Here is a 23,671-nt window from a genome sequence, read left to right on the forward strand (position 1 = left end):
ACCTATTGTATACTCGATGTAAGTTGTTAGTAGAATAGATCCTACTTATTAAAATGAGCTCTTTCAAAGTATGTAAAATTATATTGTTATTCGAGCGCAAATCTTCGTATATTTATTTTCTGGGTATTTTTAACCGAAAAAATGCACTAAAGATTCAAAAGTAAACTTAATTATAACTTTGTACATTAGTTAATACTAATGATTAATTCTTCAACCTTAACTTACAGCAAACGTACCGGGAAGACCGACATATTCAAATCTCGATTATCACCAGCAACTCAGTCACGCTTCGCAAAGTAATTACGAGCAACAATATCGACAGAGTCAAGCCAACGAACATACAACGAACTACGAACAACGGTTGCAACGACAAGACGGAGTCTCTCTGCGAAATTCGAACGAAGAACAACAAAGGTTGACCAAGGCAGAGGAACGAGCAGAAGATAGCGGATCGGAGGAATCTCGACGTAGCGAAATGGATAAAGAACAGTTTAGAGGTTCGGAATTAGAAAAGGAAAGTTACGAGCAAAGATTGCAAATGAAAAGAGAAGAAGAGCAAAAAAGGTTATACGACAGAATTCTTAAGCAAAGTCTGTCGAATAACACGGATCATCGACAAAGTCGAAACGAATCTCGTATATTAGATCGGTTGGAGGAAGAAGGGGAACAGACCGAATCCGACGATCTCCACCGCCATCATTTCAAAAATTATGACAAATTTGACACCGACGCCGAGAAATTCGGTCACCAACCGGACGGAGGATATCCCTCGACCCCCTCCGAAACTCGTCATACGGGTGAAGAGGAAATCACGGGTTTCGGTCATCGTTTCTTCCGTCAGAGCATCAATCGGTCCGAGTCGGGAACTTACAGAGAACACTCTGCTCAACAGCATCACTACTTTCATCAGATTCAACGCACCGGACACAAGAGCACCGACAAACATTCGTGTGTCTTGTGTACTACCGGATAAGTTCGTCACTGTTATATGATTCTTTTTATCTTGGCTTCGACTACAGATCGTTTTGGTTGGCAGTAGTCGAGTTCCAGTATAAGCGACTACTTCCAATCGAAACGGCAAATGCGCGCTTTTTGTTGAATGTTACTTGTATTTGATAAAATTGCATTTTTATAAATATTACAAACTCAATTTGTAGTGGCGAAATTTATTAAACAAATCGCAAGAACAAATTTCGTACGGCGCGTGTAGTAACGTTATGTCTGGTAAGTAACAGCGGTTACCCGTTTAACCAGAATCCGGTTGAACAGATAGGAATTTATAAGCAAAACGGAATTCCAGATGAGATTTTCGTACTCCAGTGGTTCTCAAACTTTAGGAACGCGGAATATATTGTTTATTTTCGGATATAACTTCCTCGCGTAAACGATATTCTACACAAGAGTTTTGTACAATTTAGCGTTAAAAGCTGTAATAAAGTTTCTTTTATTGGAATAAAGTACATCCTAACATAACTACAAGTCAATATGCTTTTACGAAAAGTGTAAGGAAACGCAAGATTTCCAAAAAAAAAAGAGTCTCTAGGAAATTGGAGTCTTATTCCAGAAGAATTAATCTGACAAATCCAATTATTTTGAAAAATCCTCTTTTCTTGACGGCGAAACGCAAAACTTAGTTTTTCTCTGATAATTTGATTATTTGATATTATATTATACGTTCATCTAAACCCAGATCAAACATTTTTGTATATACTGTACACATGAATATATTGATTGTGGTGTATATATCTCATGCATACATACATAATAATTAATATTAGTTTTATATTATTATTATTATTATTATTATTATACGCTTTTTACAACAACACAGAGTAAGTATAGATAAAATCTTGTAACTCAGTTTTCACCCAATTCCCAATTTCTGATCTAGTTGAAACTTTTCATGGCTGTTGTATAGATTTTTTCCGGCGGAACTTCGGGACTTTGAGCATGTATCTGAATCGAGGTGAACGAGACGAGTTCAACGGTATTCAACTTTTGGACCGGAGACCAAAAATAAGAAAGTTATCACATTTACGATTTCTTGCCTTTCACAATGCATTCTACGCCATTTTAGAGTTTTCCGTGGTAATGTATTTAATTCAACCGCGCGTGGACTTGCAGCCTTGATTGAGCTGAAATAAAAGGTTTCCTATTAGCCTAACTAGGAACGGTCACCTCCCGGAGGGGTAGGTTAGGTTTTTTGGACAAGCCGCGAAAGCGGCGCATAGTACTAGCCGATCGCGAGCGATAGCGAGCGTGTTGGCGGTTGAGGAGCCTTAGGCCCCTAGGTCGAGGAGCGCGGGGGCGTGCGGAAAGAAAATGCAGACGATCAGTGTGCCCGTGGATCAACATCTGCCTTTGTTGAAGGTGAGTGTACAATCTGTTTTCTTGGCCTTTTTACGTGGGCAGTTTTCTTTAGTCTTTGCCGATGTGTCTTTAGAATATAGGCCGGTTTGCCGGACTGCCTGTTAAACGCGCGATAGGCTTAGCGCAGAGAGCAACACGACTCCCGATTGCGATGTAAGTTGTTAAAGTTTGATTATCAATAAACATGACGAGATAATGAATACTTTTTTAATAGGGACAATATGTATGAAGAATCAGAAAGTGCCACCTTGTGAAAAACTCTAAAATGGAGAAGAATGCATTGTGAAAGGCGTTATTTTTCATCTCCGGTCCAAAGGTAATCTAATCTGAACTGAGGGTACCGTCGAACTCGTCTCGGTCCTCTCAGTTCAGATTAGTGTTACCACCCGTCCTGTTTTCACCCGAACAGTCCGGGAATTGACTCACTGTCTGGGTGAACTATTAATTTTGTCCGGGAATTTCGTAGAAATTGTGAAATTACGATGAAACAAACTTCTTGCAAATATTGTTATAAATTTAACCATTTGAACAATGAAAGACCTCACACTCACTGAAGCTCATCTGCCATTACGCCATGTTACTCTGTTTATGCCGACGTGTGACGCGCAATCTGCCTCTCGATCTTTTTTTTTTTTTTTTTTTTTTTTTTTTTGGTTTTTTATGTTACTCCTACGCAAGTCCCTAGTCCATAATTGTAACTGATTTAGAACCAGTATGTACATTATTCTTCGCATTGTAAAATGACATTTCGCATGCGTCAGGAACTTCTTTTCGAACAAACTTGACCTGCCGTCCGGGTCAGCGATTTTGTAAAGGTCGCAACACTAGTTCAGATACATACTCAAAGTCTCGAAATTCCACCGGGAGTAATCTATACAACATACCTTTTCATACATATGTATTTCGGGAAGTAATACATTTTAAAAGCGTTTTTAAAGATAATTTATTAGCAAAAACATTAACGAAAAATTAAAATTTGTAAACAAAACCTGATAACAGATGGCGCCACATTTAGCTTAATAAATTGTGAGCGCTGTTTGTCGTGCAAAAGCGGCAAGCTTTTACCCCTTTTTAGTCGGCCGGATGACCGAGCGGTCAAGGTAGCAGCCTACCGCTCTAGAAGACCCTGGAATAGCATCCGGACGGATCGAAAAAGCTCCGGAAATTTTTCGGGTGGTGATCTGTCGGGATATGTCGGGTCCTGTCCCTCACCACCCGGCCGCCCCATTGTAGGCCTGACCGAACCCATAATGGGCTTGCTAAAGAAACCCTCTTAGTACCCAAAGGACAGAAAGGGTTTAACAAGTTTAGTCAAGTAATTCAGTCAAGTAATTCAGTGTCTACATAAAATCTTGTAATTGAATTTTCACTCGCTTTCCTATTAAATGCTAAACCAAGAAGAATTTCGATAATTCAGTGTTATAGATATAAAAGTATATAGACCTAATACTGTAAAAACTAGAAAAAAATTAATTTTTACTTTTTAGTACATTTATGGGAATAAAAAGCGTTTCTTTAAAATTAAATAAATAAATAAATATAAATAAATAAATAAATATATATATATATATATATATATATATATATATATATTTGTTTAAAATTAATAATGAAATTAATATAAAATTAATGAAATAAATAAATAAATAAATATATATATATATATATTTATTTATTTATTTCATTAATTTTATTAGTAGTCTGTTCTTAACTTCTTGCATTTATTTAAATATAATCTGAATTCTCTCTTGTCAGCCGCCATCTTGATCTAATGACGCTTTCTTCACTTGTGTATGATTGGCGGATCATTTCTCTATTCTCGTTTCCCGAAACAAACGATAATAAAATTAGCTAAAGCTGGATACTAAAGGTTAGTTCACACCGAGCGCAATTCCATAGCGAAACGCGAAAAACCAAGCAAATTTCACCGGAAACGACATCATTATTGACGTCGTTTCCGGTGAACATTAGTTTAGCCAATTGCGTTGGCAGTTCACACATATTGAACTTTATTCGCTAGCGAAATGATTCCCACCAATCACAATGGTAGATTTATTAACGTAATAGAAGGGAAAAATACAAGATGCATCGAATATAGCACGTGCGACCTACGACCATTTTTAACCGAAATGAACAATGCTCCATTTTTGGTTTGTTCTTGTCCTTTCGAACCAAATTCTCCAAAAAATAAAAATAAAAATAAAAAAATAAATAAAAGACGCATTTCGCATTTCGCATTTCGCTTTTGCTAGTAAATGTCTGAGTGAACTAGCTTTTAACATGCGGTGTTTGTTTTTAAAATACACACAACTTTCCTACATTAGTAATTCCGTAATGATAACTTATAAAGCCGGACAAATTGGACGAAGCCTTCAAACGGTTTATTATAGTGCGTCAAAAAATATCATATTTAATATTTTCGACGTAAAATACGGAAAGTTAGTAATTTCCGTTTGATACATTAAAATTGAAAACACTTACACAAATTTTCCTGAATATAACGAGGAGAAGGTCGGAAGTTAGACAGCGGTTGTCCTCGATTAAATCGGAAGTGCTCAGTGTTGAAATTTACATCCTAAATCTTTTAAGATCGGAATTACTGGTAATTTGTGAAAATGTTTGTGTTTTTTTTTTTTTTTTTTTTTTTTTTGAACAAAACTAACCAGGATAAAGAAACACGAAATGGGTATCAAATAAGAGAAAGTCCTACGTTTAGGAGTCACGCGCGAACTTTTGTTGTATTGAAAAGGACTATGAACCCAAAGTTGACTTTGGCTTTATTTCCATCTTTATTTAGTTGATACGTGTCATTTGCACGTTTCGGGCATAGAGCCCCTCATCAGTCAACATTATCATATTCGATCTGCCATGCATACAAGGTTTAAACTCAATCGACACATGTATCTTATTTTTTCTATAAACGGAGTAATTCCTTTTACACACAGTATTTATATCTTGTATTTTCTCAATCGTGTCAGTCCAGTGAGTTGGCCGTATTATTTTCTTGATGGAATTCGCCGTTTCTGTAATTGAAATTTTCTATCTCTTCTTTGAAACCGTGTTTGATGATTGTTGGACTATGAACCCAAAGTTGAGTTTTAATTAAACACTTGGCTTTATTTTTATCTTTATTTAGTTGATGTGTAGATTGAGATTAAACCTTGTATGCATGGCAGATCGAATATGATAATGTTGACTGATGAGGGGCTTTACGCCCGAAACGTACAAATGGCACGTATCAACTAAATAAAGATGGAAATAAAGTCAAGTGTTTAATTAAAACTCAACTTTGGGTTCATAGTCCAACAATCATCAAACACGGTTTCAAAGAAGAGTATTGAAAAGGTAGCCATAATCAGTATTGAAAAGGTAGCCATGTAATCAGTACCGCAACTAGCCGTTCCTGTGTCTTGTGTCCTGTGCAAGAATTTGCATTTAGGCTCCTTAATTAATTAGGTTTGGGAAAATAATAAAACAAGTACATGCATTTTGGGCCCCCTTCGAAGTGGGCCCTGTGCGGGTTTACCTGTTGCACCGGCCTTGTTACGGCACTGGATGTAATGGTCTTATTTTAAAATAATTTCAACAAACAATAAGTCGGAAAGATACTTCATAAGTATAATTCTGAATTTGTTATATGAAATTTTATTATCGAATTTTCCTTTTATAAAAAATTAACTTTTACCGAAAGGTCTCGAAGCCGGTTAAAATCGTTATCAATTAACATCGTTTTGGTATCTAGTTATTTTTTAAACAAATTTTGTTTTGCAAATTCGATAAGATTCTACAATTTGATTTTTTTAAATACAAAACAAAAAAAAAGAATATTTAAGCGACATCGAATCGATGCATCGTTTATTTTTGACTCGATTTTATTTGTTTTCGTCAACTCGATAAAACGTCAAAATTTTAACAAATATTCCATAACGTAAAACATAATTAAAAGTAAACGAGACATTACTGTTTCCCCTTTCTAATAATATTTATCTTATTGCGGTAATAAGATTTATATACAATGTTGCCTATAGTTTTCTATATTGCAGTCAGTCGATAGAAAAAACCCGGATTCGATTGTCAGGGTGATATAAAAATACGCGCAAAAATGCGTATCGAGAAAAATAAGAAGGCAAGTCGGACGTTTCCTCAACGGGCATTATCTTCCCTTCCAAGTCGGAGATGTTTCCCGTTTCAAGTGATTGTTTATCGTTATTTGGTCGGCAATATTTCCTCTTCTATTTCGCTTCCCTTTCCAATCGTCCGCTCGGAAATTACTAATCTTGTTAATTGACATCGGACTGAAAAAATCTATTCAAATAACTCTCTCACGTCGTCCTATTCCAAAAATGTCACTTCCTGCCTGACATTTATTGCAATGGTCGCGGTCGAGTTTCATAAATAAATATAAATATGCGAGACAGAAAAAGTAATATTTATTTTTAACTTAGTAAAAAGAAATAAAATATTTTTCATTAGGCAGTAAGGCGCAACTTTATTTAATTTCGCTTAATATTGGCGAAATTAAATTTAACTGTATCGCAATTATCCTATGATTACATGTCGAAAATATCTTAATGTAGCAATTTAAACTAAAATTCTAAATAGCCAAGCTACTCTATATTCATAACATTAATACTTAATTAGCTTAAAATCGTCACGACACTTTCTCAGTTATAAAAAAAACACAAAAACCATAAACAGCAGAAAAACTGTGGCATTGAGAATCGATTAATCGTCACGAAATTTTGAAACGATTCGGCAAAGCGAGCGAAGAGAGCGTGGTGTTGGGCCACTAATCTACAAATTCTATTATTATTCACAAACCCGCTCATTAGAAGAACGTTTTCGAAAAATCATTCAAAAACGTTCAGGACCTAGTCTGCTTCTTTTCTTGTCGTAAATTCAACCATAAGTGGTGAGGAAGCGAAGAGAGTGATTAAAAAAATTAATTCGTAGTATTTGAATTTATTTTTTATCGACGTTATATTCGAGTATTCGCGGATTGTATTTTCTAGTAATGCCATGCGGCACTTTAAGCCAATTAATACGATTGAAAAAGGTATTGGCACATCTCCAGATAATACCATTGAACACTGATAGTTCTGCATTCACAATCCAATGACCAGGCTCCGTCTCTCGGCCATCCTCCTTGTGGGCTTGGTTGAACCCGCGATGGTTATGGAAAAAGGTTCTTTTGGTGCCCACGAAGATGAAAGATCCAAGAAAGAAAAAACTGGCGAGGAAAAATAATTATGCTTTAAGAACGAAAATAGTGACTTTATAGTTAAAATTAATTACTTATTTCTCGAATTTTTAGAACATTTTCTTAGAATAAATATTTTTAATTTGGATTTCTGAATTCTTTTGCTCGCCAATCTAATTTATTTCTTTTAATGATCGGAAACGAATAATTTTGTTTGTTTGTTTTGTTAAGTTTCGACAACGCAACACTTGTGCGATCTGCCTAGAGGGATGCCTTCCGGGAGCTCTTTTTAAGGGTAATTGGTCCCTATTCAGGCGTTACAGATGTTTTCCCTTTTACTTTGTGAACCTCTAGATTGGACTTTAGACTATGTGCAGTACGGCGGTCAAAACAACTAAGAAAAGTATTATTAATTTTTTGACCGTAGACTAATTCTTGAACACTTGCACAATTTCTTTGTGCTGATTACTAATATATAGGTCATTTTTGGTGCATTTAAGCCATTTTACAGATATTGCGCCCATACAAAACTCCATAGACGGTGGCAATTCAAACTCGGGACGCCGGTTAACGCCTTGGAACTTTTTAATTTACACTCTTGTTATATACGTAACAACCGGAGAAAGTAAAATGGAAGGTTCATTATTTTTCCAAATTGTCTGACAGAGATAGGCAATAAAATAGTTGAAGTCGGTGACGACTCTCCGAATTCTGTTTTAATTTAATAATCGTGTTAAACGTTAAGTAAATTTATACACTTGTTGAAATTTACGTATTTGCTACAATCGTAAACATTTATTTACGGTCTAAATCTTTGTTATCTTATCTGGTCGTCACGGTTACGCTTTCGATATTGGCAGCGGCACTCGACAAAACGATAAGCAAAATGCAAGCGGGAGAAATTCTGTTTTTCATTTTTATATTTCAGTCTCTTCCCTTTTCAGGTAGGTCCTTTCCGACCGTCGTCTATTCTAGCCAACTTTAAATAATACAAATTTCTTTTAGTCCTTTGCGGATTATCCGAAAACTGTTCAGAAAAAATATCTCGATTCGCGCTGAATAACCCGAAATATTCGATAAATATCCCGACGACGGAAACGGAAATGAAGAAAATTTGTCTGTAATTAGGCCTATAACCTTTTACTTCTGTGTGTTTTAAAATACGAAATAAAATGACAACAAATTTGAAATTTCAGAGAACGGTCGAATGTCAGTCGGTCGTGGGGAGAAAATTCTCCGGACGAAAATCTTTTGTTTAAGACAGCTCTCTACGGATTCTTCACTTTGCAGAAAGATATCTGCAACAATGAATCCCTTCAAACAGGTAAATATCGTTTCACGTACTATAACAGTTAATGAAAACTAAAGTATCGGCGCAGTCGTGGCCGAGTGGTTAAGGCGTTGGACTCGAAATCCAATGGGATATTCCCGCACAGGTTCGAATCCTGTCGGCTGCGTACTTTTTCTTTTTTAATTTATAAAATATAAGTAATTCTTCTAATCTTATTTACTATAGAACGGGTGTATTTAAGCTTTATCGTTGTTCCTTCCGTACCAAAACTGAATGCGGAAATACTTTCTTTTTAAAGCGAATGTGTTTAAAATTATTTGTAATCGTAATATGAAGTAAATACAGCATTCAAATAAAAATAAATCTAATGATTACAGATGAAGTGGATTGAGTAGAATTTAACATAACGAAAATGTGTTTAAGAATCGTAGGAAAAAAGCAATCTTAAGGCGTCTTGAATAACTTATTACTAAACTTCCATTATTATATAAGCTAGCTTAAATATTTATGATAATAAAATAATTTATTTATTTATTTTTCCTTTCTTGCGCAGACAATACAGTGACAGTTAATTTAAACACTGGGCAAATTTTCATCCTCTATTCGGTTGGTCACATTTTTGTATATTATCAATGATTTCTTTTTAATTTCTTGAATCAGCCTTTCTTTTCTTTTTGTCGTATTTTTGTAAATCTCGCTTCAGCCTTCTGATTTTGATATGTTTAAACTTTATAGCTGATCTTAATATTTTAAGATTGATGTATTTTCTATCCCCTGTTGGAATATTTTCTGTAATGAACGTGGAAGAGAAAGTGTTCTTAAGGGTGTGTTCTCTTTAAGGTGAGTTTTGAGGTAATGTATGTCTACTAGTATCTATCAATCTCACCTTGTATCAGCGAGATTTACAAAAATACGACAAAAAGAAAAGAAAGACTGATTCAAGAAATAAAAAATAAATCATTGATAATATACAAAAATGTGACCAACCGAATAAAGGATGAAAATTTGCCCAGTGTTTAAATTAACTGTCACTGTATTGTGTCTGCGCAAGAAAGAAAACATAAAACACGGTTTCATCAAGATAAAAATAATTTATATTAAATTTAAAACGTCTATATAAGCGTTATACAAAAAAATTATACCGTATTTTAACTTTAAGTCTGATCTTATCGTAATTTAATAGAAATGATAAAATCCAGATCTTGCTTAGAAAGTGTATCTTTCGAAAAATGCCTTTCGTCCTTCTCCGAAGATTTCGAATACAATTCGATGGAAATTTGTTCGTGAGTATCCTTAATTAAATTATTTTTTGTAATTAAATTCGATTAGTTTAATTACGTTCAATAACGTTTTTGTTGTTGGCAGAAATCTGAGAAAATTGGTGGAATGTCAATCGGAATTAATTAGAGAGAACTGCGGAAAATTTTATTCTCTGTTCGAGAAATTAGTGAACGAATTAACGGGACCTTTAATCTTCGTCTACTGCGGCGCCCTGGTCTGAACACCTTCAAATTTTCGACTTTTCTCATCCTAAATTTCTCATCACTTTCGACGAAATCGCATACCTCTTCATAAAAAAGGGTGGAAGGATTAAGTATACCAACTAGCGGATAAATTAAACCAATAAATAAAATAAACATTAAAATTTTAGCATAAAGCGTACATACGCCAACAATTAGAACAAACTGTGCTTACTTTTCGATCATTAGTTCTTGAAAACAACACGAGCATCTTGCTTTCTTTTTGAATCTCCATTGTTATCCTGATGTTGATGGAGGTGTCGTGCTGTGATTTCGTGTGCTACAGATACTCATATCGCTTTAAATAGGAGAACTAATTATCTACTTCTAGGATAAATTGATTAATATCAAAACAGATTGGTGATTTGCTTAATTATAGCCAAACATTAATCCAATAATTTTGGTAAAATTTTATGTTGAGATTAATAAATGCAAGCTTATATAATACAAAAAAGCAGAAAAATCAATTTTACGGATTTTTAACATACTATACTAAGGGAGCTCCGAAGGAACTCCAAGCGCTTTTTAATTTTTTAAATATTTATTTCAGTGAAAGTTCTGTAAGCGTACATACGTAATATTAACTCTAAATCAATGTTGGACACATAAAATAATCACAAAAAAGATAAAAATTATAATTACAAAAAGTCACTAAAAAAGAACCTCTGGGTTCTTAGAGGACTCCGCTTGGAATATTAAGGATTAACTATCTCAAGTTCGTCTACACGATTACACAATAATAACTTTAACACTTTAATGCCGTAGAAACGTTTTGGCTATTTTGTATTCACATTTTAATTAAAATCGTAATTTAATGTTCGTTCTTTAAAAACAGAAATTCATTACAGTTTCATACAATACCATTAATTAATTAGGAACAGAATCTATAATATTTAATAACTTGCAACTTTTTCTGACTTAATTATCGTCAGTTTTTTCGTTCGAGATCCGGATTATTTTAAGACGAGATAGAAGATTTCCGAATAGAAGTTTCGGTACCTTGACCGACAGTTTAACACGAAAGTAAAATAAACAAAATATAGAAAAATTGTACTTTAAAAGCAAGCGACTATCTTAAGAGACGAAAATTTATTAAGAAATCGAATTATTATTCAAATTTTTTTGTCGAAGTTTTAACTACATCAATCGTCTATTATCTATTTATACAAAAAAAAAGTTTAATATAATATTCTCCGGGTTATACAAACCGAAGGAGTTTATTTTCAAATTTTGGAATAAATAAAACCACCGGACACATCGATACAATAATAATTCATAAAATATTTCCATAAATTCGAATACTCTTATGAACGAAAAGAGAAATAATGTAAGAGAGGCGTGAATACAACAGTAAAAGTTGTCACTAAAAATTGGAAAATGTTCTTATGCAAATGTTACAAAATATTTGTCAAAATAAAGCCACCCGAAATTTTAATCAGATCTTTCGAAAAGCTGCCTGCCCGTAGGAAATTTCTGTTAAAAAAATTCAAAACGTCAAAAATTCGTTAGATAAATATTATCATTAACCATGTCATTTTCTTCTATTTAACCAAACAAATAAATTTTCTTTACCGATGACTAAATTAAATTATACATTTATCGAATAGGTCATTACGTAACGAAATTTTTTTGGGTTACTCGAAACGTATCCGTCGGTTACGTAGATTCCGACGACCATCGACTGTCCAATCCGGTACTGGATTTCGATAAGACGTAAGAAAAGGATATTATAAAGCCAAGTTTAAGGAGGACTTGATGGGAAGTAGAATTGAGGAAGTATGCCTTTAGGATTACGCCGTGTTGTGATTTACTTGATCATCGCTTGTTTGGTGCAAGCGAATAGTGCGGCTAAAACGTAAGTCTTTCTTGTTTCTTTTCGTCCCTTTACTTTTTGGTGTACCTATACATTTGTGTGTTAATTTAGGATCGGCGGCATTCCGAAAAATAAATTATTATAAAATATAAAAAATTAGTCTATTACACTATAAACTATCATTTAATCAAGATCGTTTCTACAAGTAGTCTATAAAAACTCAATAGCGAGGTTGAGGCCGAAGTTTCAAACGCGAAAACGTGTACATCGGACGTTCAGCGCCGCTTTCCTGTAAGCCTAGAAGTTTGACAATAGTATTTGGAAAGACAGTGGAATCATGCTCGACATTCCAAACGCCATTGTCAAACTTCTAGGCTTACAGGAAAGCGGCACTGAACGTCCGACGTACACGTTTTCGGGTTTAAAACTTCGGCGTTAACCTTGCTATTGATAGCTGTAGCTTATTTCTTGATATTCGTATTCTGTTAATCAAATATTCATAAGTTTATGAATTCTCTCTTGTGCTTGATACGTTTTTTACTTGTTAATAAGAGATTACTACATAAGTGCTCATTAACTCTAAACATCTAATTTAGTTGAAGTAAAATGCTCTTCATATTTTCTCCGGGATCGTTCGGGTTCGATTTCCTTTTCCGGGATCTCCCTATACTTTTAGAACAAAATATTATGTTATTGCTCGAAATAATCGTGCCGGGGATTTTCAACAAACCCATTTGGTTTATTGAAAAACCCCGGCACGGTTTTAAATATATATGTATATAAATGAGGATGTTTGTTTGTTCGCAATGCATTCCTAGGCTGTTTGACTAATTGTTATGAAACTTGGCAGTTATGTTAACCTACTTCTAACTTAGATAACGTCGTATTCTATTCAGCTCAAAATTTTTTTTTTAATTTCTATATATCAATTAATGTCTGCCTACTGTACACCCGACTTGCTAGCTTTACATGTATATCGCTATCTGTTGAAAAAAAATTTAAATAATAAACTAAATATAATTCATACAAAAAAGAGATATAATTGGAATAAAAAACAAATATTATATTCACTTGATTACTGCGACAATGACATAGCGCGAAATAGACGAACTATATCATTACTGCGATTGGTAGCACATAGCACTCACGTGTATCGAGTCGAAAATAGGCTACACTGTAAAAATTGTATAAGTACAGCATTTGGTATTCCACATCTAACAACTCGGATATTTTTCTCTTGTAAACCCGGGTAACGAGCTAGTTTAATTATAAGTATAAATAAAGGAAAAATAATGTTTTGGTTAAAATGGCGAAATTGTTAGAAATCGTTTACAAAGAATTAAAGACATTCTTTCAAAATATTAAAGAAAAAAATTGATTTTTTAATCTTTCGTGCATCAAGATATTTACATCATTGGAATGTTAACTAAGCAGTCGTTCGTTCAGACTATACACTATCATCGAAATGAAAATACTTTTCGCACGTGTGAATTAATTTTAATTTTTTTTTTGCTTTAAATATATTTCTTAACTTGGAATTATTAATCTTTTGTAGCTATATTTTTATATATATTGCAAACGCGTGTAAGTATAAATACGTAAACTATACAATAAAGTGTCTTACGAAATTTATAAAGCATTAGAGAAAATACCAATGACTATTTCTAATTCGTAATAATAAATTATAATTGTAAGTATTGTCTAGTTCTAATATTTTTCTTCTTTTATTTTTAGAATTATTAAATTATCTTTCTTGGGCATTTGCGTCCTTTGTAATTATTTCCAAAAGTTTCTGATAGCTGAAATTTATTTTCGTCCAGCTCTATTCTCTGAAACAGATATAACAACACAACTATTTAAAAAATTTAATAACGAAATTCGATGTTGGCTTTTTCAGTTTCGCTTAAATTTTAGTAAAACTTTTACGTGGTAGATACGCAAAACGTCTTATTGTTTGTTTTAATGGCAATTTTTAGTTTTTCGACTTTATCTCGAACAAATTGAATAGGCTATAGTAAGCCACGGCAGAGATTATATCGAGTGAAGTCGTCGCTTTAAATGATAAAGACGACACGCACAAATCTTTAAACTTACGATAAAAACCTCGCGTAAAAATATTCCAGTCTGTTTTACTTTAATCAAACAAATTATAAAAATGTAATTAAATCATTTAAAGTGTCAATTACAATTTCAAAGCTTAGTAACTCTATTTTGATAACATAAATAAAATTACCGGGTATTTGTAGTTGAGAAACATCTCTTGCAATACAGTATATAGTTGTAATTAATTCTGCATTTCTACCAGTTCTCTACAGAAACTATTGACAAACTATTTTTGTTATGGGATGTCAAAAATGCTTTATTTATCCGTAATACAGATATGTACTATACTTGCTAATGCATTAATAAAATACCGTACCTCCAATAAAACCAATTACTGTTTTGTACAGGAACCTCTAATATATATATATATATATATATCAAAATCTGTCTATTTCCAATCTTTTTCTCATTACATTGAAATTCGACATAGACAGATTCAACTGTATATTCAAAAGCTAAATAATTAATTATTGGGTTGTTCGGAAAGTAATTTCGTTTTCTCCATAGAAAAATAAACGCAATATTCTTATAATAAATATTTTATTGAATTATATATTGACCATTTTGGTCAAATACCTGTTGTCATTGTTTCTGGTAGTAGCATGATGTCACATTCATAAAAATTTTGATCGTTGTTTACAAAAAACTGATCCAAGTGATTTTTGACATTGTCATTTCAAGTAAATGTCTTACAGTTAAAAAAAATTTGTATAGTCCGGAACAAGTAATAATCTGAGTGTGCCCGATCTGGCGAATATGGTTGGTGTGATAACACATCCCATCTAAGCTATAACAGTTTCTGACGAGTTACCAAACTTGTGTGAAATTTGGCATTATCATGGTAAAACACTACACTTTGTTTGTTGATCAATTCTGGCCTTTTCTGTTTGATGATATTACTCAATTTGTTTACTCGATGGCAGTACACTTTCGAATCAATTGTTAAATTGTCTGGTAAAAGCTCAAAAAAAAAAAAAAAATTTTTTTAAAATCCCACCATAGAGAGCATCTCTCTTTAATAACATGTGGAACCCATATATCGAGCTTTGAAACGAAACCAATTCGTTTTAAGTAATAATAAATGGTTCAATTTAACATATTTAATCTCTTAGTGATATCACGTGTTGTTATACGGCAGATTGCTTCAATCGGTACCTTTATTTTGTTTTCATTGGCTTCAAATGGCCATCCAGAATGTGATGTATCTTCGATATTAAAATTGTCAGAACGCAATTTTGTAAACCAGTTTTGGCACTGTCTTTCTCTCAACACATCTTCTCCAAACATGTACCACAATTTTTTTCTTGTTTGAACAGCATTTTGGCTTTTTAGTTATAAAAAAGCAAAATATGCCAAAAATGATGCTTTCGATTTTCCATATTTGACGGATCGCCGAAAAAAAAACAATTGTACAGAATCAAACAAAATTTTTTTACAAATAAGCCTTAAAATGTCAGCTGTCGAAGTATATAATGAAAATGTAGTTTAAAATAAAATTGGCTGGTAAAAATACATGTAATTCCTCTAGTAATAAAAAAACGAAATTACTTTCCGAACAACCCAATATTTAAATTATAAAAATCTATCTATTGCCGCAACAAATGAATTAAGTTAACCATTTAGCGCAAGCGTTTCATAGCTACATTCGTCTAAAATTGCTTCTAATACTAGATATTTTATGTTTAATGTTTTATTTTACCGAACGCTCTGCCGAACAATTACTAATAATTATCAATTAATATTTTAAACTGAGATTTGAAATAATCCAACATATTTTTCTCACGTTTCAATTTAGAATTAAGTTATAAACAATATTTGTTAATATAATGAATTTCGGAGAACTAACTAACCGAAATATTTGTTTTTATAGAAAAAAAGGTGGAAAAACTGGATCTCACGAATCTGGAGGAGCTTTTAGAGGTAAAATTTTATTTAATTAGATAATTTTTTAACGCATTTTCGATACGACGAGGAATAGCCCAATGTTCGTCGGAAAAATTATTTAAATATTTGTATTTTTAAACCAATGGATAAAATTTCATTTTCTTTATAGAATAATATAAATCACAATGAATAATTTATACTTGAATTGCATATAACGCATTTTTCTGAAATTCATTTAAAATAAATTTCCATTCTTTCATTTATTTTTTCCCAATGCAATTATCGCCGTACGTTTTTATCACTTATATTGTGATTACGATATACATTATAAAACTTCACGTAGAAAACTAAAAACTGGTTTGTTGTTTAACAACAATATAAAATTTCAATTAAAAATGACAAAATATTTTCCAAACTTATAAAATAAAATTTAAATAATTTAATATAGGCTAACTAATTAAAAAGAACTTTTACGATCAATGAATTGTCTATTAATTTAAATCGTAAATATAAGAACCCTATAGAATTCTAACCGGAAATTCTAAAACAAAGAAATAAGTTTATAACAGTGGTTCTCAAACTATAGGGCGTGCCTCCACACTGGAGCGCGAGCTTCTTTCTAAATCAGTGAGAAGTTATAGTTGTGGTTGTAATTATAATGTATGCCAAATGGTTAACGAACTTCTACTGTACTAATTTTTAGGATAAAAGAAAAAGAGAGGCTGCGTTTGAATCATTGCAATACTTTATCGTGGATTGCGTTTTTGCAGGATTTATGTACAGAAACATTTTTGATGATTCTCGTGACGATTTATACGTCGATTGACGATTTTGAGTCGAAACGTTTTATTTCCGACTTATGGATTGTTCAATAATTGCACATAGAGTTTTTGAGCCACTTTTGAGTTCTTTCCTCCCTGTCGTCTACAATGGTGTACTTTTCGTGACCCTCCTTTCCCTTAAAACTATACAAATAATTAATGGACGACCATTTACGTAATAATATTAAATTAAATTCTTATTATAATTCGATATTATTTTACTTATTTAATCGATAAACCTAAATTTTATAGGAATATTTAAGCAAAATACTCCTATAAAATTTCTGTCCAAAAAAGGAACTACTATTTATTCACTTTGTGTTCCAGAATACAGAGACTTTTGACGACCGACCTTTCTTTGTAGGCTACTTGGCCGTCAAAATTAAAACGGCCTTTAAAAAGCACAGAAAAATATCCAATTAACACCTAAATAGAAGCCATTTTCTTATAAAAGACCTCCTGAGAGGCATTCCCCTCCACGGTTTGCCCAAGTTCTCGTTGCCGTATAGGAATAAACCAAAACTAAAAGCAATCGATGCCAATTGCTTTGTTCTTGTGTGTTTTTTTTTATTTTTTAAGTCTATTTTCTGTTAGGCGTATGCAATGCTTTTTTCTACCCCTACATTCTGTTAGGCGTGCTCAAGGAGCACGGTCATTGTCACTTTGACCCCACTTTAAGGCCCACCAGTGGCCAAGCGAAACTGGGAGTTCGGTCGTGGGTTCGCTCCTCGCTCGGACGGGCTGGCCACGTGGAGTTTTCCGGGTTTTCTCCATGTCTTTAATTCCTAAATAGGGGCCAGTTTTCTTAAAAAGACCTCCCAGAAGGCATCCCTTTAGGCAGATCGCCCAAGTGTAGCGTTGCCATACCTTGTCCAAACAAACAAACAAACCCCACTTTATATTAAAAACGAAATTGTAGACCCCTACTTTCTACATTTATAATTTTTACATTTCTGTATTTTTCATCGTAATCAATATAAAATGACAACGTTTTATCAAAATCGGTATAACAGATTTCGAGAACGAACGCAATTCTGTAAGCTACATAGAAGAGACTTCCCTAACGCTCTGCCTCAATTATCAATTAAAATTTATAATAAAAGGTAATATTATCTGGTCTAATGTATTCTGTATCACTATATAATAAATATAAACAAACCAATACAATCCACAAGAAAACGACTAAGAAATAAGCAACGATAAGCAGCGACTGAATACGCCATATCTAAGCTTATTTTAAGCTTTGCTATGTTGCAACAGTATAACTTTTCCGGACATTTTCAGTTGTTTTCTTAAAGTATATGTACTGTACTAAATTCTTGAATGTCAAACTGGAGAGTAAATATAAAAGTTAATTTTTTAAATTAATTTGCGCTACGATTGCAATCCAAATAATTTTACTACGCTCCATAAACTCGATTTCAGAAATTGTATCACTTTTTTCTACAATAAATAGTATCTCGGAATTCTCGAATCAAATACTTCAATCATCAATAATTTTATTTTTTACACAGTAATTTGCAGTTTTTACCCGTGTATTAATTATAATATATTAAATCATTTCTTTTATTTAAAAACCTAAAATAACTTCAAATGAAACTATATTTAACTTGTTCTTGGTTAAATACTTTTGATTTTCATGTACCCGTTCTTTTAATATTACACAGAAGTTAAAATTAAAAGTTTTCGAACATTGCTAATGCTAACATTTCGGATATAAAAACTTATGAAAAATTTACACAAATTAAATAATATACTGTAAATTAAATTAAAATTTTGCATTATTTAATTTAATCTCATTACGTAAATGAATTTCTTTCTTTCAATACTTTAGCATGTAAAACCTATAATAAAATTAATATACGAGAGTGATTAAAAAAGTAAGATAACAAGAGCTCTCACCGATGTCATTTCCCTTCTCTTGTTCGAATTTCCCATTAGGGCAGCAGCAGAAGACCACAGCTTTATCGCACAGGCGTTAGATGGTGCAAATGTTGCGTCATACTTTTGCAATATCATTTTGAAAATGGCTGCGCGCTCACGAAAACGTGGTCAAACGTGGAAGTGCATAGTGTGATTCGGTTTAATGGGCAACTCACCAATAGAAATTCATCGTCAACTTGTTGAGGTGTACAGTGGTAATGTCATATCACAAAAACAATTGTGGGTTTGGTGCGCTGAGTTCGATAAAGGCAGGACAGATGTGCAAATTGAATTGTTACGGTGCTTCAAGTGGGAGGTACTGGAACATCCTCCCTATAGCCCTAACCTGGCATCGTGTGATTTCCATTTCTTCAGACCATTAAAGAGTATCTGGGTGGTAGGCGATTCCAAACCAATATGGAAGTTCAGCAAGCCGTCATGGCGTGGCTGAAAGGACGACGCAGATTTCTTCTCTGCCGGCATGGTTGCCTTGTTATATTGTTGGAATAAATGTATGGACAAGCATGGTGACTATGTTAAAAAATAATATGTACCAGTGCCATAATAATCTGTATCACTATATCTGCCTGTGAAATAAAATTTGTACAGGAGAGCTCTTGTTAGGAGTCTTTTTAAATCACCCTCTAAAATTTTATATAAGAATACTTTATTAAAATAATTGCTTTTTCTATTTGCAGTTAAAGGTCCAGATATCCCTGAGCCAGGTAAACACTGACCATTATCTTAATTTTTATTTTATTCTACAATAGATTCTCCTTTTCCGGAGTGATCAGAGCAACTAAAATTTAAAGCAAACATTATACACTTCTCCAAATCTTACTTTCTATAAGGTAGTCAGGGGCGGATCTAGGTTTTTCGGGGCCTAGGGCTTATTGAAGTCCAATGGGGCCCCATTTTTTGTTAATAAACATATTATTATTATAAATTATTATAATTATTATATTATTAGTATTAACTACTTTTTACTAGACTATAGGTGTTCATTGTTAATTAAAAAGTATTAAAAATTTATAATAATAATTCAATTTTTGTGTGCCCTTGACACCTGGGGACCCAGGGCTTAAGCCCTATTAGTCCCTATGTAGATCTGCCTCTGAGTGTAGTGTGTACATTTTTATTAAGGTTGTTTTAAATTTTGTAGAATAGTACAATGCAGCAACTATCGCTGACATGATAAAGCATTGTCATGATGTAGCAGCTCGTCAGCGAATCGAGAACAACAAAACAAACGACTTAACAGTACGGTACGGTAAAACCTCGATTTAACGGACATTCTTCGCCCGAATTTGTCCGTTAAATCGATGTTTTATTGAAATTTGAAGATTAATTGTAATTGTAACTGTTAAAAAAAGCGTGAAAATAAACATTGTTTATTCCTAGTAGGCATATATGTTACATCTTATTAAAGGATTCTCATTCTCTCTTACCCAGATTTGTCCAATACCCGGATTACTCACTCTCACATTAGTTCGGATATAGGAGAATCTAATCGTATCTGTAAATTTTAAACGATTTTGTAATTTTTAAACGGCACAGTGTAATCGAACGAAAGGGAAAATGTTGTTTCTCAGTGACAACTATACACACATTTAGCTGTAGTAATTGTATTATACTTTGTAAAACAACATAGACAGCATGAAAAATTAAATGTATTATCTGAAAAGTTCTTTTGGCTTGTCGATTTTAACTTATCTAAGGCCATTGTCGGAAGTAGTTATTATTCTTTTTTAATATTAAAAAGCCGTATTCTATGCTGAAAGTGAAAGAACCAAATCAATGTTTCAGATCCTCCTCCAATTTGCGAAAATCCTCCTCCGCCCAACAATGGAAATGTATTTTGCAACCCTAAACCGGATATGAAGTAAGTTTTGGCTTTCTTCGAAAATTTAAAATAAATATTGTTATAACAATTTAAATCGGTCAATTTAAATAATGTTTTATAATTATTTATTTCGTTTAAATATTATCCAATATAGGCCTGCAGTAGGCTATATTTAATATTTGTAAAAGTATTCGTCACTAACCTTTAACATCATTAGGTTTTAATTCGGAAACTTTAAGTATTAATTCTTCGGATTTAATTCACTTGGGGTGGACATATTATATAACATTGTTATTATTCAACGAACCATTAGCAATCCTATTCATACAAACGACATTAATTCTTCATTATATGCATTTTGGTCCTTAATGGCACTTTCCACCTTTGAGATCTTATTCTTCCTAGCAATGTTTTCCTCCTCCAAATTCAAAATTCTAATAACCAAATCTTGATTGTATTCATATTCACTCAACGATTCACTGTCTCTTCTAACTTATGAGACAGATCAACAAAAGATGATTCCAAGAAATTCCGAAGAGAATGATCATGAATGAGTCAAGATCGGCATCCGAATTTGCATTTTAAAATATGAGTCTACGGTTTTAGTTTGGTACAATGTTTATTTGGTAATTTTTTTCTTCTTTCTAAAGAGGTAAACTCCAGATTATTTTTGACTCATTTGGAAGAATTCATGTAGTCGTTACAAAAATTCACTTAAAGTTAGTTGCCAAAATTTTGAGCCACAATATTGTTACAATGCTTATATAGTGCTACAGATTTCAGTGAAGGATCCAAATATAAATTCATCAACCTATAAAACTTATTATTTAAAAGTACGATATAAGTCATTTTTTATAATGAAATTTTAAAAACATATTCATTATTAAAAATTTCAAAGGGTGACTAATAAATTTTGCATATCGATTTTACCAATTTATTTTTCTAGTTTTGAGTTTTGAAATATTTGTCATCTGTTTTGGCATTCGAAAAATATAAAATATGTAACTGTGACCGATGGTATTTACATTTTAAAAAATATAAAAATATCACGAATATACAAAGAATTTGGTTAATGTTACCTATGGTTCCAAAATAGCGGTCGTCTGTTCCAGCAAATGGAAGAAAGGAAACAGTGGGGACGCACGTTCTAACCTAACCTATTGTAATAAATTTCCACAATTATTACCAACAAAATTATTAGAATAGGTTAGGTTAGGTTAGAACGTGCGTCCCCACTGTTTCCTTTCTATTTTCTGGAATCAGAGACGAGCCGCCATTTTGAAACCATAGGTAACATTAACCAAAAAGTTTTATATATTCGTGATACTTTTACATATAATTTTTAACCTAACGAAAATATTTCTAACAAATTACAGTATACTAATAGATTTTAAAGTTGTTATTAAACATCTTTTAGTGTCAGTGTATATTGTATTTGTTCTATTTACATAATATTAAATGTTGTAATTCTTTCTTTAAAGAGTTTGTAAAGCCTACTGTTCTCCAGGATATCAATTTCCGGATGGTTCCACCGAAATGATGACAGAATGCTTTACTCACAGTAATAAATGGATTCCTTACAACAAGTTTCCTTCTTGTACCGGTACAGGCAAGTTTTTTTTTATTATTTTTAAGAACGAAAAGCTACAAAACCGGAACAAAAACGCAAAGTTTAATATAATTTTGATTTTACCAAATCAAAAGAATAAAAAAAAGGAGTTATTTATTATTATTTGAAACTCATAAAATTTTTAAAAGCTATTTTACATCAAGAATTTCTACAAAATTGACATGTAAAATATTCCCAATTAAAGTCTAATGAAAACAGGAGGAAAACAATAAATAAATAATAACAATAAAACGTTTTATCAGTTACAGCGAAAGTTTCAAACATTAATGAAATTATTGTAAAATATATTATATAAATGAGTTTTCGAAGAGTGAAATATAGCAATATTAACTGTATTTAAACATAAAGTTAATTTATATTCCAAATAATTATGAAACTGAGAAACAATATTCCTTACTTTATATTTCTTAAGTTAGTCTATCAAAAATAACGAAAAAAGTATTTATATAACAGAATTATTTATATAATTGATTTTTTAAAACACTTTCCGTCCTGGGGCTTTGGCAAGGCCAATATAGGCGGCCGGAAGCTGAAGGACGGGGCCCGACGTATCTGAACGGATCACCTCCCCTAAAAATTACGGGGGTTTCACAAATAAGATGAAGGACGATATTTTTTTGCCCCTTTTTGGGCAAAGTTGCTTCTTTTATATGCTGTAAAATACGCTTAAATACGTAAAATACGTAAACATATATAATTATCTAATTATAATATCATTGTATAACTATATTTATAATTTATATAAGTTATATGAGCTCATATTACTTTTTATTACCAACTAAAAGTTTCACCTTTACGCTGGAGAAATTTTTATTTTTAATATATAACTTACTAAACGTTTTTCGGCCCTACATCAGTCTATCTGTTTTTTTTTATTTTTTATGTTTTTATTTCTGTTTTTTTTTTCAAAAACAGAAAGAACCACTGACGAGGACTCATAAATAGGGCTGAGAAAAGTTTAGTACGTGTTAAAAATAAAAATGTTTTCAGCGAAAAGGTGAAAGTTTTGTTATTACAGTGTAAGCTGGACAAGAATAAATAATTTTTTTTATTCTTTTTCAGGAAATGATTATCAGCAAGTAGGTAAGTAAGAAGCTAGGCAAGATTGTTTATTATTATTATTGATAATTAGATAATAACACGATAAGTTTCTTGTTTATCGCGACGAAGAATCGGCGATTTCTATCTGATATCTAAGAGTTTTTCACGTTTTTTTCAAAATTTTGTCGATCCTGTTTTATATCCTACGTAAAGAGAGCTTCTCTCTTTGAAA

At 32.4% G+C, this 23,671-nt stretch overlaps 2 protein-coding genes and 1 non-coding gene across 3 annotated transcripts in view; all 3 read left to right on the plus strand.

The window, feature by feature from the left end:
• LOC136972710 (uncharacterized) overlaps positions 1–23,671 on the plus strand; it is a 300,363-nt gene that overhangs the window by 51,234 nt on the left and 225,458 nt on the right. The window contains exons 61-65 of the mRNA XM_067267318.1: positions 228–971; positions 19,624–19,650; positions 20,732–20,807; positions 22,250–22,377; positions 23,461–23,481. Of these exons, the coding sequence (XP_067123419.1) occupies positions 228–971; positions 19,624–19,650; positions 20,732–20,807; positions 22,250–22,377; positions 23,461–23,481 (996 nt within the window). The remainder of the gene's footprint in view (positions 1–227; positions 972–19,623; positions 19,651–20,731; positions 20,808–22,249; positions 22,378–23,460; positions 23,482–23,671) is intronic.
• Positions 8,415–10,416, plus strand: LOC136972735 (uncharacterized). Its single transcript, XM_067267345.1, has 5 exons — positions 8,415–8,514; positions 8,576–8,690; positions 8,767–8,894; positions 10,045–10,144; positions 10,227–10,416. Exons 1-5 carry the CDS (start codon positions 8,457–8,459, stop codon positions 10,360–10,362), a joined length of 537 nt encoding a protein of 178 aa, XP_067123446.1. The 5' UTR covers positions 8,415–8,456; the 3' UTR covers positions 10,363–10,416.
• TRNAS-CGA (transfer RNA serine (anticodon CGA)) lies at positions 8,946–9,027 on the plus strand. The gene has a single exon. It is a non-coding gene; the product is annotated as a tRNA-Ser (tRNA).

Source organism: Centruroides vittatus, unplaced genomic scaffold (genome assembly GCF_030686945.1).
Source record: "Centruroides vittatus isolate TY-2023 unplaced genomic scaffold, ASM3068694v2 contig_301, whole genome shotgun sequence".
NCBI classification, from domain to species: Eukaryota; Metazoa; Arthropoda; class Arachnida; order Scorpiones; family Buthidae; genus Centruroides; species Centruroides vittatus.